Genomic DNA, 18,579 nt, shown 5'->3' with positions numbered 1-18,579 from the left:
AGACCAGAAGAACTAGATGGTGCCTGGCTACCACTGTCATCCACTTGGAAGAGGATCTATGTAGGAGACCCTTGATAGGGAGGCAGAACAACGTGAAACAAAACTCAAAATCATTTGGAAGAAAAAATGAAAAAGTGGGGACTAGGTTTTCTGGTCCGATAGAGCCTGGTGGAACAACTGAGACTATGGCCCCTAGCTGCCCTTCAGGTCTGGAATTGAACCCACATCTGGGTTCAGTTTTACTTGGGTGTGATAATAACGATATTGTTTGATAATTCCCGCATTCTTTGGGATTACCTTTCTTTGGAATGGGTACAAATATGGATGTGTTCTTGTCAGTTGGCCAGGTAGCTGTCTTCCAAATCTCTTGGCATAACCAAGTGAGTGCCTCCAATGGGACATCCATTTGTTGAAACATCTGTTTCCAGCCAAACAAAATACAGGCATATGAGTTGAACATTTACCTCAAGTAGATACTCTCCTTGGAGAGAACAATCATGGGACAAAGAAAGGCTGCTTATGCACAGGGAGACAGCTCAGGGGGCAGGAGTGTATGGAGGGAGGGACACTGGGAAGAGGTAACTGTGGGGAGGAACTGGGAGGGGAGCTGTTGCATTTTGGTAAACTGTGGTCAATGACATTCAACAAAGTATATGTGAACTGCTGTATGGAAAGTGAATTTGCTCTGTAAATCTTCATCCAAATCACAATAAAATAAAATTTAAAAAAAAGAAAAGAGGTGGTGAAGAAGCTCAATATCTTCAACCAAAACAAGCCCAGGAGCTGATCGTGGAAAAGACCATCAACTGCTCGTATGCATGTTCAAGTTGAAGTTTAAGACAATTAAAACAACTCCACAAAAGCCAGAATATGACCTTGAACCCTCCTGAATTAAGAGACCATTTAAAGAATAGATTTGATGCATTAAAAACAAGTGACTGAAAACCAGAGGAATTGTGGGATGACATCAAGAACATCATCCATGAAGAAAGCAAAAGGTCATTTAAAATACAAGAAATGAAGAAAAGACCAAAATGGATGTCAGAAGACTCTGAAACTTGACTTTGAATGGAGAGTAGCTAAAATAAATGGAAGAAATGACAGGACAAAAGAGCTGGATAGAAAATTTCAAAGGGCAGCTTGAGAAGACAAAGCCAATTACTATATGAAACTTGCAAAGACTTGGAGTTAGAAAACCAAAAGGGAAGAACATGCTTGGCATTTCTCAAGCTGAAAGAATTGAGGAAAAAATTGAAGTCTCAAGTTGCAGTACTGAAAGATTCTATGGGCAATATATTGAATGATGCAGGAAATGTCAAAAGAAGTAAAGAACAGAGTCACTATGCCAAAACGAATTGGTCAATGTTCATCCAGTTCAGGAGGTGGCATGTAATCAAGAACCAATGTTATTGAAGGAAGAAGTTGAAGCTGCACTGAAGGAATTGGCGAAAAACACGGCTCCAGGAGTTGAGATGTTTCAACAAATGGATGACCCATTGGAGGCACTCACTTGGTTACGCCAAGAGATTTGGAAGACAGCTACCTGACCAACTGACTAGAAGAGATCCATATTTGTACCCATTCCAAAGAAAGGTGATCTCACAGACTGCGGGAATTATCAAACAATGTCATTAATATCACACGCAGATAAAATCTTACTTAAGATAATTCAAAAACAGTTGCAGCAGTATATTGACAGAGAACTTCCAGAAATGCAAGCTGGATTCAGAAGAGGACCTGGAAGGAGTGATATCATAGCTGATGTGAGATGGATTTTGGCTGAAAGCAAAGAATACCAGGAAGATGTTTACTTGTGTTTTATAGACTATGCAAAAGCATTTGACTGTGTGTATCATAACAAATTACGGATAACATTGAGAAGAACAAGAATTCTATAACACTTAATTGTATTCATGAGGAACCTGTACATAGACCAGGAGGCTGTCTTTTGAACAGAATAAGGGAATACTGCATGGTTAAAAATCAGGAAGTGATTGTGTCAGAGTTGTATCTTTTAAACACTTAATGCAATCTGTGTGCTGAACAAATAATCTGAGAAGCTGGACTATATGAAGAAGAACATGGCATCAGGATTGGAGGAAGACGTATTAACAACCTGTGATATGCAGACAACACCACTTTGCTTGCTGAAAGTGAGGATGACTTGAGGTACTTACTGATGAAGATTGAATAGTACAGTCTGGAGTAGGGATTACACCTCAATTTAAAGAAAACAAAAATCCTAACAACTGGACCAATGAGCAGCATCACAATAAAAGGAAAAAACATTGAAGTTGTCAAAGACTTCATATTACCTGTTTCTACAATCAACACCAATGGAAGCAGAAGTCAAGACGTCAGATGACATATTGCACTGGGCAAATCTGCTACAGAAAACCTCTTTCAAGTGCTGAACAACAACGATGTCTCCTTGAAGACTAAGGTGCACCTAACTCAAGCCAAAGTATTTTCAATTGCCTCATATGTATTTGAGCATTGGACAATGAATAAAGAAGACCGAAGAAGAGTTGATGCTTTTGAGTTGTGGTGTTGGCACTGAATACTGAGGAGCACCATGGATTGCTAAAAGAACTAAGAAATCTGTCCTGGACGAAGTCCAGCTGGAATGCTTCTTGGAAGCAAGAATGGCCAAACTTCGTCTCACCTGTTTTGATCATGTCAGAAGGGATCATTGTCTGGAGGAGGATATCATGCTTGGTAAAGTGGAGGGTCAGCAAAACAGGAGAAGGCCCTCAACGAGATGGATTGACACAGTGGGTACAACAATGGGCTCGGGTGTACCAGGGATCGTGAGAATGGCAAAGGACCGGGCAGTGTTTCATTCTCTTGTACTTGAGGTTGCTATGAGTTGGAGACAACTTGGCGGTGCCTAAAAACAACAAATACCATGAGTCAGGATTGACTCAATGGCAGTGAGTCTAGTTTGGTTTGGTTTTTCTTCTAAGTGTTCTTTGGACCTTATGTAAAAACCAGCAATAAAAGATTGATCAACTACACTTAAATCCACTTAACTGTAGTCTAGGGATATGTATATAATCAGAGGCCTCTGATGAAGCATAAGAAATGACTTAGTGGATTTTTACCAGTGGAGTAGCCACAAGAACTATTGTATAAGACCATTTGCTTACTCTTTGTAATTTGGTCTTTATGTGTTTGGATATACCTCAAACATTGCCAATATTTTACACTTCAAATTAGCAACTCTTCTTAGCCTGATGTTCACAATACTGTTCCTGGCCTGATGATGATGATTACTTTTCCTTTGATTCTAATATTATTACTTCCAAGGAATTTGACTGCTAACCAGAAGGCTGGCAGTTCAAATTCACCAGCCACTCCTTGGAAAGAAGGTGTGCAATCTACTTCCATAGTTATACAGTCTCAGAAACCCAAGGAGGGATCGCTGGGAGTCAGATTTGACTTGACGACAATGAGTTTGGTTTGGTTTTCGGTTTAGTCTTTAAGGATTACCTTTTGTTCTAAATATAAGAATAATATATCACACAGTACATTCTAGTTTTAAAACATTCTTCACCTTCTGTCATAGCATTAAATCTTTTTTGAAATATCCGTGAGGTAAAATAGGAGGTGGAATTTTTCCTATTTCACTGATGTGGAAATCAAGTCAATGAGAAGTTGCTTCAGATGCCAAAGACAGACACCTGGGCTACCAAAAAGATGGAAGGGGCTCAGCAGCCTTTTACCAGTGTAGTAAGTCTTTCTCTCATGCGAGGGGATGATTCTATCTTTATTTACAAGCAACTGATCTTCTCTGAGGCCAGACAAGGCTGGTAAGCAGCTCTAAGAATGACAACCCTTGAGACGAAAACGTGTCTCTTTCATACCTCTCCACAGAGACTGAAGTTCTGACCTCTGACCTCTGACCTCTGACATACATTTCTATCTGACTGTGATCTCTGCCAACACTTGCTGGTGCTTATTTTCAAACAGGTGTCCCTCAAAGTTCCTCTTTTATGGACCTTTCCCAAATTTTATGTGTATGTATAATGATATTAGATTAGTAGACCAAGACAGTGTTTTAAGTATGTGGTTGTCTTCAATGGTGGAATACTACTTTAAATAATCATTTAAAAATATACATGTAGTAACATATCTTTCTAAGTGTCTATCCATCAATCCAGAATGCTTTATTATGTCCCTTGGTCCAGTTGTATGTGGATTACTTGTGATTTCACTAGGCAAGAATGTACAAGAAACCAATCCTTATGTGAAAACCAGGTTTATTGATTTAACTGGTGTCAGTGACAGGTAAGAAGTGACTTTAAAATAAAAGAATAAATTCTATAAAACAGTACAATTGAAAAATAAAGTCTGGAATGAAACTACCTTAGTTCACACTCTGGCTACATCACTTCCTAGTTGTTCGACCTTTACTTACCCAAGCTGCTCCAGTTTCCTCATCTGTAAAACAAGGATAATAACAATACTGACTTCATGATATTCTTGTGAGAATTAAATGAGTTACTTCATGGAAAACACTTAAGACATTACTTGGCACACATACCCCCCTCCAAAAAACAAAACCAAAAAAACAGTTCCACTATAGTTGATTCCAACTCATGGTGACGTCATGTGTTTTAGAGTAGAATGGTACCCCATAGAGTTTTCAAAAGCTGTGACTTTTCTGAATTAGATCACTAGACCTTTCTTCCAGGGAGCCTCTGAGTGGATTCCAACCACCAGGCTTTCAATTAGGAGCAAAGCACATAACCATTTATGCCACCCTGGGATTCCCTGATATCCATAAGCACTCAGTAAATTTTAGCTGCTATTATTACTAAAGGAGCTCTGGGAACCCAATTTGGGTCACTATGAGTCAGAATCAACTCAATGACAGTGGCTTTTTTTATTATTATGGTGGTGATGACTAATATTATTACAACAACTACTGCTACTATTATTTTATTACTAATATACTATCTTTTTTGAACCTAATTCACAACATAAATTTGATGTGTGAATGATAAATTTTTCTGCGCATACATTTACCTAATTAAATGATTTTGAACTTCTATTTATTTAATCAGGAGTCTCAATGTTTTAGGAAGTATAAAAGTGACCAAAATACTTGTAAGATTTCTTGAGAAATATAAAAGAAATGCTAATGAGACATTAGAGGAAAAATCGAATGGACTAGATACATGTACATATGAGCCTATCTGCATTGCACATGCAGGCAGGCTGTGCCTCATACTTCCTGGTGGCCATAACACTGTAGGAGTAAGACACATACATCCCCTGGCATCAGCCATCCTGTGGGTGCTGTGTTCATCTATGATCAAGCTGGACACACTAGACACATAAAAAACCCATAACCAAACTCACTGCCATCAAGTTGGATCCGACGCATAGTGACCCCTCCTTGGGTTTCCAAGGCGGTAGCACTACGGAGTAGTGTTGGCAAAATGAAAATCATCACTGTTATTTATAGAGAGCAAGGAGTAAGAAATAACAGCAGATTCTTGAACAGAGAACCACTTACCTTTCCCCAGATTACCCATGTCTATTCTTGGGTCTTTTGGAAGACATGCTGTGCTTCAGGTCAGATACAGTGTTCATATCACCCTGCCTCCAGCTACCATCATACTACCTGAGGCTTCTACTCTGCCACTCAGGCTCCCTCACTCTGCTGCTAGACCCTTCTACAGCCTCTGCTGCTGGCTCCTGCCAAGGTACAATTGCCTATCGGCCTCTCTTGCGACAGTGCTATGCAAGCTCCCACTACACAGGGGAGAGGTGTACATCCACTGGCTGGGGCACACTCAGGCCTCTTTTGCTCTCTACAAGCAAATATTACAGCTCTCTTAGCTCCACTGGCAAGCCTTCTGTCTAGAGGAATCTGGTTCCATCCTACCATGGGAGAGCACCTACATAGGATCCTCTGAGGCACCCCCTGCAAAGGCACATTCAACCCTCTGGGGTTGGGATGGGAAAGTGTTATATAGCTCCTTTAGCTCCACCAGCAAGCCTCCTACCTGAAGATGTTCAACTCTCACTCCATGGGCTTGCAAGCCCACCACAGCCACCTCATCCATAAGCCAGCAAGCTGACTATGGCCACCTCACTCCATGGACAGCAAGCTCACCATCTCTATGTCTCTCCATCTCACATCTTCAGTGTTATAGCTCTTTCTTCTTGGTGTCAGTGATTCTCAGCTCAGGGATCCCAGATCCGAAGGAAATGCTCCACTCCAGACACTTCATAATCATAGTGAGGTCCCCTTGACCTCTGCAGTATTGCCCTTGTCCAACCAAACTCTCTGTCAATTTCAAGGTGGCTCTCCAACCAGGACCACAAGCTGACCAATCCCCTCAGTGAACTTAAAATACTCAGTTTGCATCCAGTCCTTTCAGAGGACTTCAAGTCTCTCAATTTGCATAGTAATCTGTCCAATCCCATACATGATTGTGTTCCAGACAATCATTTTTGGAGCATTAGAAGCGTGACTAGAAAGACCATATGAAAGCAATTCACTGCCCCACAATAGAAGAGCAAAAGTAATCTCTGATGCAGACAGGGAACTTTGAAAGAAGAGGACGAAGGGGAAACACACACACACACAAACACACACACACATTTGAAATGAGAAGAGTAAATGAAATACTATAGACCTAGTCAAGTGTTGGTTATGGATAACTGACAATTAGAAATAAATATGAAAGAGCCTAACCTACAAATTATGTGTTACTACCATGAGCAGTGTAGTGCATACAGATATTGGGGACATGAGTTAAATAGACTGAACCAGTACACTAAATGCTATCATGATGGAAACATTTCATATACTCATTACCTGAGATATTTTCTCAATTTTAAAAGTCACAGAGAGACAGAATACACTAGAAACAAAAAGTACTGAGAAACTATGTCTAGGTATAACTTCAGAATGGCTTCGTGGCAATGGGAGCCAAAGGTTAAATTACCACCACTCTTTAGACACCAACAGCTATTATATGTGGCTCTCTGAAAAGTTCAGTCATTGGACTTAATAACCATTTTGTCTGAGAAGTAGCTTTGAATTTTCTTTACACCAAATATGTTGTTATTTTATTAATTACTGTTAGTATCTGTTAAAATGAAGGATTTTTTTTAGCTACAAATAATTAAAAAACAAAAAACTCCATGTTCTTTCACAACATTATTTCCCATGCCTGCTTACTGTTCCTTTCTATTGAACCAAAGTTGTAAACCATATACATACATATATACATATATAATTTTTTCCTTTTTAAACTCAGTCCCATTTTTGCAGGCCATTTTGGTTGACTCCAAGTATGCTCCCAGCCTTGTAAGTGAAAACTTACTTGCATCCATAGTTAGTTAGTTCCTCAGGAAATTCAAGTTAAGAAATGTTTCTACATTACCTAGAATTATTTTATGCATTTTAAAAGCCTCATTCTGTATAATTCATATTGACTGGAAGAAAGAGAACTTTTTTTTTTTTTTTTTTTTTTTTTAAGTAAGATCCGTCTGAACCTAAAGCAAGTTTCCAAAACGGTTGTTTTTAACATTGTTATACATGTCACTCAGGTAGCCTCTGATGCCTTTTTGTTCCTATTGTAGATTAGCTTGAACACTAGAAAGCACTTTCCCTCATCTTCCCTATACCTGTATACTTCTCTCAAGAAAGGTCATGATTTTTGAAAAATGTTAAAAATATTATTTAATGGATTTAATTATAAAACCATAATCTTAGCTTCTTTATCTGAATAGACTGGTTATATTATAATATTTGTAGTTATTGTGGAATATACGTTTTTAAAAAACTTATTTCTTAAATGAGGAGCTCTGGTAGCATAGTGCCTAAGGCACTTGACTACTAACCAGAAGGCTGGTGGTTCAAACCCACCAGTCACTCCTCAGAAGAAAAGTTGGGCAATCTATTTCCGTAGTGATACTACCTTGGAAACCCAAGGCACATAACAACAGCAACAACATTTCTTAGATGTAGTCATTCATATCAGCATTTCCTAAGTTCTTCTGTTTCAAAGGATCTCTTACTGATTTTCCTTTATTCCAGAAATTAAAAATCAAAAGTTTTAAAATAAACTTAATGCAATTCATCTTTTTTAAAAAAATAGTGAATTTTCTTTATTATTGTGAAGGTTTTTTTTTTTAAAATCAATGTTTTGTTTCTAAAGTATTTTACCTTTTCTATATTATAATTTTGTCCTTTCAAGGCATTTAATATGCTCTCTTTTAGTCCCTGTAGAAATGCTGGAAAAGAATTTGAAGCAGATGGGAAGGCAGCTTCAACAGCTTGAGAAGGATTTGGAAACCTTTCCCCCTCCTGAGGACTCACATGACAAGTTTGTGACAAAGATGTCCATATCCTTTTGATATCTAAATAACTTAAGTCATCAGTCAACTAGAATTACAGTTTACTTAACATGTTAGGTATATTTGCATAACCAGAGATCATTCTGTAGTGCCAAACTGTACAAGGTATAAACCCGTTGCCTGATTGCAGGGAAATTTATCAAGGTCTTTTAAGTATCATGACTAATACACAATGTATTTCTATTGAGTTACCTTTTTTCCTTTTTTTCAACTTGGATAATATATTCTCTCACCCTTTTCTTTCCATATGCTTTATTTCCTTCTAACAATGTTGGCAAATAGAATATTAAAGCTGAATTTGATTGAGGAAGTTTGGCTCTAAAGTCATGTTGTGATTTAGGTAATTTAAAAATGTTTCAGGAAGCAGACAAAAACTTTATAAACTGGTGTGCCTAGTCAGCTTAATTTGGAAGGTTAGTTTATATTAGATATTAACTCATGTTTCAGAAAATTTAATATTTTCTTTAGAAATTCTGCATAGTTCCGAAATCAAAATTGAGTTCACTGCTATCAGTAGTTGTGTTCTCCAGACCCAAAATCAAACACACACACACACAGACACACACACACTCATTTTTATTTAATAGCATGAGGCTATGTCCTTTGGTTTAATTTAAGGTTTCCTTTGTATTCAATTATCTTTGCTATCACTAACTTTGTAGCTTAATCTCTAACGAGTTACTGAAGTAATAAACATTCTTATTTCCTGAAACTAATGTTGAGTTGCTTTGCAAACCATTCTGTGAAATTAGAGACTGATATCTTTTGTGTTGTAATAAAGTATTACTACTATGCATTATGAAAATCCCAGATGGACTTTTGAATTCTATATGAAAGCATAACCCACTTTTAAAATGAACTCTTATAAATACACATTGCTAATATTTTATTTTAAACCAAGGTACTTGAAATAAAATGACTATTTTTCTTCTATCTCTTCTCCCTAGAGATTTGGTGAATCAAGATTATTACTTGCTTTATCATAGATTTTATTGTATACACTTTTATCTTAATTGTGAATTAGTTCAATTTTAGTTCCTTCACTGTCTCTTTTGGGAAATATCCAAAAATGCATTCCAGCAACAATCAATTCAGGCTAATGTGTTTGTTGCCTTCAGTTGCCTTTGTTGCCTTTAGTATGTTTCCTACCCATCGTTTCCTCCTTTATTAGGCAGAGTGCCTTTATTGCTAGACCATTTTAAACATATGGGAGAAGTTGTTTGTTTTTGTTTTTTTTTGGTAAAATAAACTAAAGATGAAGTCTGTATTTATCCATCAAAAAATATTTTTACAGCACTTTTTCCTTTGACAAATCATTCCTTTTTAAAATAAATCTGTTTTTGTAGAGTTATATCAGTTTCATCATTCATGATTTTTTCCTTCAATCATTTTATCATGTTAAAATATTCATAAGTGATAGTTTATTATTTTAATCATTGAGTAATGTTAACTGAAGTACCGGTTATCATTCCCTATAGACAGAAAGCATGTTAGGAAAGGTTTTGCTGGCACACAGCTTCTGGTAATCCACTGTGAATATACTAATTATGAAGCTCTGGGTTCTGGAACAGACAACTGAAAATAAATTCCTGAGCTAGGAGTAAAGGTTGTAGAATCCTGCTCAGCAGAGAATCTCAGGACTTATCCATTCTTGTATTAATATGACACAAGAAGCTGAATGATTTCGGCTTCTTGAAAGGTATGCAGCTCATAAAAAGCAACCAGCAGGAAATCAGAAACAGGAAGGATGATGCTTTGCTGGAAACAATTTTTCATTCTGAGTACAATTATACTCCATGGACAAGAAAGCTACTACATCCTGTCGCTAAATATCACAAACTAGAAGCCTCTAATGAACTGATTAGCATTCATGTATCTGTTGGAAGTCAGATATATGAACAGTTGGTGCACTTTGCTATTGACAAAGCTTATAATCATAAATATTCTTTGCTGAGATTAGATTGCACTCATTTGCTTTTCATCCTAGTTAGACATACTAGTTTCAAAGTAATTAAATCCATTCATTGCAAAGCTTTGTTTACTTTGATTAGGAGTGACAACAAGTCAGATTTTGAATATTAAATGCAGTTGTACAGATCTTATTAAAATGGTAAATTGTTAGCTTCCCAAATCTTAGAAAATGCAAGAATTTAGGAACTAAAATGCACAATGAATAAAAATACGTTTAAAGTTTAGGTTATTAACAGTCAAACTTAGTCTATATTTTAAGTTTAATTGCTTGTTAGTGGAAGCACATATTAAATATTTGGTTCATCAACCAATTCTGAAAGGATATGTGTATTTCAATTTTTAAGGAGGCAGTTATACAATTACATATATGGTTTAAGCAAACATGATTTAGTGAGCAATTAACAAATATGATAATTGAATTGTTTGTAAATTATAATTGATATAATTGTTTTATAATATAGAATTTCAATAATAGCATTCAATTATAGTATAGTTTATTTTTGTATTTCTAGTGTAGACTTTTTCATTGCGTACACTTCATAATGTAAAAACATATGAGTTGAGTGAATCCTTTAAAAGGAATGCAGAATTATTTTATATATAATGCATTGACTTCTTGATAATTAGGATACTTTTCAATTGTTGAATCTGGTACAAATGTAATTAGAGTGTAATACTTTCACAGTAATATATGCTTGAAAAATGCATAACACAAATTTGAGTTAGGGTCATTAATATTGTTACATGCAAACTATTGTATGTGGCATACTAATTAATTTCTTACTGATGAGAAAATTAGGAGAGTGCTAGGATTAGTGCCTGTTCCTTTCTTCTAATCCTTAAAATTTATAGGATTTTTCTTATTTTAAGGAAAAATAACAAATATATCGTGAAATTTTGCTCTTGACATTCTCCTGTATGAGCATTTGCCTTTTTATTTTCTTTTCCTACTCCACTCTCCTGAGTTTCTTAGAAAAAGTAGTTTTGGTAGACATTTATGTATTTTTTTAGTTGTCACAACTTACATGGCTACTTACTTGACTCTCCTATATTATAGTCTTTACATTTCTTCATAACAAGCACACTTTATTTTCAGGCTTTCTGTTTTTGTTTTTCTGCTTTATAGCAATGTCTTGGAACTTCTCAAATTACCTGGTAGATGTTGAAACCATTCCAGTAAATTTCTTGAGAAAAAACCTTATATTTTATTCTATATTTCACACTACACAAAACATACTACAGATAAGGCAACTCAACACATTTTCTTTAATTGAGCTGTGGTTAGGAAGTAAAATAGAAGGGCTAGATGGGTGAAATATTAACATTTATAGGCCTAGTTGTAACGGTGAAGAGTTGGATAATTGGGTGATTTGTAATAGCAGATTTTTCTTCTCTTCAATTAATATTCTTACTCTCTCCTTTCTTTCTCTTTCAGTTCTTCCTCTCTTGACATTTTCCCATTTAACCTGCTCAACAAACTTTAAGTCTCAGGTAAAATGTCCTGTCCCTCTTCCTCTGCACATATTCAAATTTGTAATGTACTTTTCTTTATCTAAAGTCTTATCACACTTACAGAGAATGCTATACAACTTAATACACACTTACCTGACTTTTGTACTTTGTCTTAGTTGTTTTTGTGAATGTCAACTTGTTAACCAGGACTTCTCTAATTATCCAGCCTCACTTCCCTCACTCTATATAACCTCACAAAATTTTATTTTCTGTATTATATTTATCACTATATAAAAATCTCATTTACTTCTGTATTATCTGTCTCCACAGTCAAGAAGGTGTTGTTCATTAAAGCAAGGATTATGCCTGTCTTGTTCTCTACTGTTTCCCTTAGTGCCTAGAAGAGTGTCTGGATTACAGTAGGATTCAGTGAACACTTACTGAATGAAGGGATGTATAAATGCAGGATGAATGGATCCTGTGTACATAAGAAGATCCAAAGTAGATATTCCTCCTTCCTAGTCTGTCTTAAGGAGCTCTGGTGGCACAGTACTGGTTCAAACCCACCAGCTGCTTCACAGAAGGAAGATGAGGCAATCTACTTCCATAAAGATTTACGACCTTGGAAACCCAGTGGGGGTCGCTATGAGTCTGATTTGACTCGGTGGCAGTGAGCTTGATTTAGTTTGTCTTTGTCTGGAGGCTAGGAAATAGGACCTGGCAATCTGCTTCTGAAACAATTGACCAAAGAAAACCTTATGAATACCAGCAGAACATATTGCCTGATAATACTGCTGTAAGATGAGCTTCTCAGGTTGGACCCTCAGAAGACAATTGAGGAAAAGCTACCTCCTCAAAGTAATGTTCACAGTAACGTATCCATTCATAATCTGAATGGGGAAGTACGAAATATGAATCTAGGAATTTGGAACTCATCAAAAATGAAAAGTAATACATAAAGACTGATATCCTAGGATTAGTGAGCTGAAATGGACTGATACTGGCCATTTTGAATCAGACAACCATATGGTCTGTTATGCCAGGAATGGCAAATTGAAGAGGAATGATATCACATTCATCATCAAAAAGAACATTTCAAGTTCTATCGTGAAGAATAACAATGTCAGTGATAAGACAATATCCAAATGCCTACAAGAAAGACTAGTTAATAGAATTATTACTCAAAATTATACACCAACCACTAAAGCCAAAGAAGAAGAAGTCGAAGATTTTTACCAACTTTTGCAGTGTGAAATTGATCAAACATCCAATGAAGATGCATTAATTACTAATGAATGAAAAAGTTGGAAATGGAGGAAGGATCAGTAACTGGAAAATACAGTCTTGTGACAGAAATGACGTTGGAGATTACATGATTAAAATTTTGCAAGACCAATGACTTCCTTTTTTTTAACAGCACAAATAGAGAACTATACATGTGGACCTCACCATGTAGAATGCACAGGGATCATATCAACTACATCTGTGGAAAGAGACAATGGACAAGCTTAATATCCTTAGAGCAAGGTCAGAGGCCAGCTGTAGAACAGACCATTAATTCTGCATATGCAAGTTCAAGATGAGGTTGAAGAAAATTAAAACAAGTCCATGTGAGCTAAACTATGACCCTGAGTGTATCATACCTGAATTTTCTCAAGCTGGAAGAAATGAAGAAAAACTCAAGCCTTGAATTCTAGAATTGAAGGAGTCTGTGGACAAAATATTGCATGACACAAGAAGTATCAAAAGAATGTGGAAGTAAAACACAGAGTCACTGTATCAAGAACAGCTACTTTTGCTTTTTCTTTTGGATGATGATGATGCTGCTGCTGCTGCTTCTAAGTGGATCATCATCCAGTGATGACTTAACGAGAGAGCAGCCCTTCAGTACAGATGTAGAGTGCCTCATTCACACAACCAGTTATTCCATCCTATCAGACAATCATTTTAAACTCCGAAGGATTAATTTCGCTGTTTCCAAAATTGTTTCAGTTCAATCACAGATTCATCATTTTTGTGGCTAACCAGTTATGCAAATATCCATTTTATTTTCTTAGGGAGTACATCATTTTAGGGATAACAGTGATAAGAAAATTAACTTAAAAGCTCTTGCTATTAGGACAAGAGCGTATTATTCCCATGATTCTCACTCTTGCTCATCTTTTCTATATCTTTTAAGAAAATCATAATATTTCCATTAAATATGCACAGGTGTATCTCTGATGCTTTTGATTCTTATCTGCAAATCTGAAACAATGTTATTGGTAATATTTACAACTTTATCTTAATTTTTTACCAAATGGATTGTTGAGAAAGGGGTTATTCCTGGTGTTAGGTTAAATATGCTTCCCACCAAAATTTAAGAATAAATCAATTGCACCGGTGTAGTTACAAATGATTAGATGTAAAAACAGTTAGGAAGGTGGAGCACAACATCAAGGGAATTGACTATCAGTCAAATGTGAAATGTGAAAGAAAAAAAGCACTCTTAGAGAATTAAACCCAAAATCCATTGCCATCAAGTTGATTTCAACTCATAGCAACCCTATAGGACACAGAACTGTGCTATAGGTTTCCAAGGCTGTAATCTTTCTCCTGTGGAGAGGTCAATGGGTTGGAACCACCAACCTTTGATTGCAGCCAAACACTTAACCACTGCACCAACAGAGCTTCTTGGAATTAGAAGGGGATAAATCACAATTTCACTATAGATTGGGAATAAGAATATGCTTGATGAATTTCCAGATTAGAACAATGGCCTACAAATGCTATGTCAGTGGAACAAATGTTCACTCTTTGCTGTAGAGATTAGAGAAGGCTTCGTGAAGGAAAAAAAGCCTTGAATGATAGGTTTGGGTGAGCAATGGTAGAAACAAGTTCTCTTTTAAACAGGATTGAGGAAATAGAAATAATTCATGTGGATATAACCTCTATCACTTTAAGTGACAGTTCATAGATTGAGTAGGTAAACAAATTTGTAAACCAAGAGTGATTTCTGAACTTATTAGGTAAATTACTGTAAAATGCCTATTTTACAGTACAAATGAAGCATGATGTATTCCATTTAATGTTAGTTTCTGAAGGCATTTCAAATGTGATTTTTTGAAAAAGAATATAGATATTCTACAAAGTGAAGTATATGGAAACCTGTCATGTGTTAAATTTTGTGAGCTGACTATGTAAATACTTTGTGAGCTGACTATGTAAAATCTTCTGTTATTCATTGAAGATTGAAAAATGATTTCATATAAATACATTGATCACTAGCACTTTTATGATCTAGATTTTAGAAAGAGAAAGCATTTTGCTTTTTGTATTAATAATAGCCACAGAAAGTTGTATGGGTTTTCTTAAGGTCATAAAAAAAAAAAAAAAAAACTGTTGAATTACAATCCCTATCTCGTCTTCTAGCCCACTCTTCCTTCTACAATACTATATACATCACCAAGCAGAGCATAATAGAAAGCAACAAGTCATAAAAAAGTAATATGAAATCTGTTGACTGACTATAGACATGGGTTCATGTAAGCTGTTACTGATAGAGATGCCTTAGTTCCTTGTGGCAAGGCTGAGTTCTATTAGAATTCTATGATTGCTAATGCCCTTTGTTCACTGTCTAATTGGAAGCAGTGCTTCCTCTCTCTTCTTTGTTCTTTAACTCTCTTTCTCCTCAAAAGGAAGGACCTAGATCAGTTTTCTCATTTCATCCTCCACAGGGGAAAGCTATGACCAAAGGAACAATACTTTTAGATAGTGTATAAGATTGTTCTCTTTAGATAAAAACATTCCATTTTTGGATTCTTTCTTTTGGCTTGAATCCAATTACTCCTTTTGTTGTAGGCCTTTCCCGTCCCTCTAAATTTTAGTAATATCTACTTGTACTTTTGTATTAAACCAAAAAAACCAAATTCACTGCCATCGAGTCAATTCTGACTTATGGCAACTCCCATTGGGTTTCTGAAGCACTTTTATATCAGCCAAGGCTAATAAAATGAAATCAGTAAATTTAATTCTGTATGTTCCATTGCTTCAAATGTCCAGTTTAAATAAAAGAAATATATAATTTTGATGCTCTCTACAAGAGTCATCTCTTCAAAATGTAGTGTAATAACTCTATATCAACTGGAACAAAAATCAACATTGCACAAAAAAGAAATTCAGTGATTTGTTTAGAAAAGGTTTTCTAATGCCTTGTGACTGTCATATTAACTATAACCCTTTCATGATCAAATTATTTTGTGTTTCTAATTGTTTTCCAGTGTCATTTTTTTTTTTTCACTCGTGGAATGTATGCTGAATCATTGAGTATCGGTAATCTTTTGTTATGTATGATGGATTTTTATAAATATTACGTGGTACACAGATGTGCCAGTGGGCCCTGAAAGTAAGATAGAGAGAATAACACAGAGAAAAAAATTGTTTTGTCCTTTTTTTTTTTTTTTTTTCCTGAGTGAAACTATTGAAGCATGGGGAAACACATAAAGTCATTCTGCACTGGCTATACATAATTATTCAGGAGCCTGAGCTGTGAATGTGTAAGTGGTACTTGGGTGCTCCTGTGGTCATGAAATGCAAGAAGGACGTGTGCGTATACTGTATTTTGCCTGAATATAACTTTTCACTTTAATATTACCTAATGCCGAAAACTGTACCTGCCCAGTAACACAAAGGAAACAGCAAACATACTTACAAGCCTTATCTCACTGTACAGATGCCCAAAGAGACAATTGTTTCACAAAATCTTACTTCTGGATTGCACAACCTCATACAATTACCCCTTACCACAGCAGTACGGGCTGACACACTTCCTTCCATTTTATGTACTTACACAAGTCCCTGCCCCGACACCAGCATGGTTATAAATGGCACAAAAGCATACCAATAAACCCCAGAGATGGAAAATGTAGCTGGTATTTACATGTATCAATGGTCATGAAAAAGTTAAACTAATCTTCTCAGTCTCAGTTTGATCTTTAATATGCTGTAAAGGAGTTCCTGGGTGGTACAAGCGGTTAGGTGCTAGCTGAAAGGTTGGCAGTTGGAACCCACCCAGAGGTACCTCAAAAGGCAGGTCTTGTTCATATGCTTCTGAAAAGTCCCAGCCTTGAAAACCTTATGGAGTATTTCTACTCTTCACACATGGGGTCACCATGAGTTAGAATTGATTTAATGGCAACTAACAAGGGAGAGAAGGGCATTTCTGTGCATTCAAGTGTATGTGTGTATCTGTGTGTGTGTAATAATTTTAAATCAAATAAAGCATGGAAGAAATTACATACAATTTTCCAAGATGAAAGTGGAAACATTCATTTACTTACATAACATAAGAAGGTTTTGGTTTAATTCTTAAAAATATTTAAGAACAATTTATTTGATTTTAGAATCTAAGTAAAGCTTAAAATGAATAAGGGAGTGTTCTGGTTACCTAGTGCCACTCTGACAAGAATATACCACAAATGGGGTGGCCTTAACAAATAGGAGTTTATTCTTACAATTTGGAGGCTTTATGTCCAAGTTCACAGTGCCAGGCTCTAGGGGCTGGGTGGAAGCCCCTCAACCTTGGGGTCCAGCTCCGCCTCCTGCTCCCTGCCCACTGGAGCTAGAGGTGTTTCTTCACTCAGACAGCTGCTAGCTGCTGAGGCTGAAAAGCCCCAAGGTTGACAAGTAAAAAGGCACAGTCCCGATGTTACAAAACCACACGGCAGGCCATTAACTTAAGTCCATTTAAGTCCCAAGGTCGACAGAGTATGGCAGGCTTGTGAGCAACAATACGACTACATGCAGGGTCCAAGCGTGCCATAGGCTAGAGACCATTCTCAAAGCTTCTCCTTATATACAGGAAGCAGACCACATACCCAAAGGCTGCTCCCAGGTAGATTCCACCATGGAGTTGATTACCAGTCTCATTATGGGGAATACTACATCCAGCTGCCCAGCCACTTAACCAGGCCTAGCCAAGTTGACATACAAACATAACCATCACAGGGAGTAATAATAATACCAAGTATTTTATGTACTTACTAAAAGCATATTTTAATTCATTTAGTCCTCTACAGCCCTACTAGTTATGTGATGTTATTATTCTCTCTTTACAAATGAGGCAATTAATGCACAAAGCAATGAACGAAGCTGCCCATGGACATACTGCTATCAAGTGTACGCCCTGCCGTCTATTTGACTCAGCTCATAGTGACTCTATAAAACAGGGTAGAACTGCCCAATAGGGTTTCCAAGGCTGTGACTCTTTTTGGAAGCAGACTGTCTCAGCTTTCTCCTATGGAACATCTGGTGGGTTTGAACCACTGAACATTTGGTTACCAGCCAATTGCTTTAACTACTGTGCCACCAGAGCTCCTTGCTATCAAGTATAGAAGCTAGGAATTGACAACAAATTGTCCAATTGAGCTATTTTATTCAATGACTACATTGTTAAAGTCAATATCATACAATATCGGTTGCAACTACCCAGCTATAACAAGTTTAAATCACAGTTTATGATCTGAGATTGTATAGATAGGCAATTTGGAAGAAAATTTCTTTGAATGCAATATAAGGAAATATTAAATACTAAAATATTTGAGTCTTCTGATAATCTTGCTGAATTAGAAATTGAATTTAAAATTTCACACTGTACATTATAGACCTGCTTAAAAATAATGGTTAACTATTAGAGATAGGGGGAGCTCTGGTAGCATAGTGGCTAAGACACTTGCCTGCTAACCAGACAGCTGGCGGTTCAAACCCACCAGCCACTCCTCGGAAGGAAGGTTGGGC

General features: G+C 36.5%; 1 protein-coding gene across 1 annotated transcript in view; it reads left to right on the top strand.

Annotated features, from left to right (window-relative positions):
• DIAPH3 (diaphanous related formin 3) overlaps positions 1–18,579 on the top strand; it is a 923,535-nt gene that overhangs the window by 600,215 nt on the left and 304,741 nt on the right. Inside the window, exon 23 of the mRNA XM_042781617.1 lies at positions 8,246–8,366. Coding sequence (XP_042637551.1) covers positions 8,246–8,366 — 121 coding nt within the window. The remainder of the gene's footprint in view (positions 1–8,245; positions 8,367–18,579) is intronic.

The sequence above is a fragment of the Orycteropus afer genome, unplaced genomic scaffold, assembly GCF_000298275.1.
Source record: "Orycteropus afer afer isolate SDZICR_OR568_19922 unplaced genomic scaffold, OryAfe1.0 scaffold00138, whole genome shotgun sequence".
Taxonomy (NCBI): Eukaryota; Metazoa; Chordata; class Mammalia; order Tubulidentata; family Orycteropodidae; genus Orycteropus; species Orycteropus afer.
This window is presented reverse-complemented; position numbering and strand designations above follow the sequence as displayed.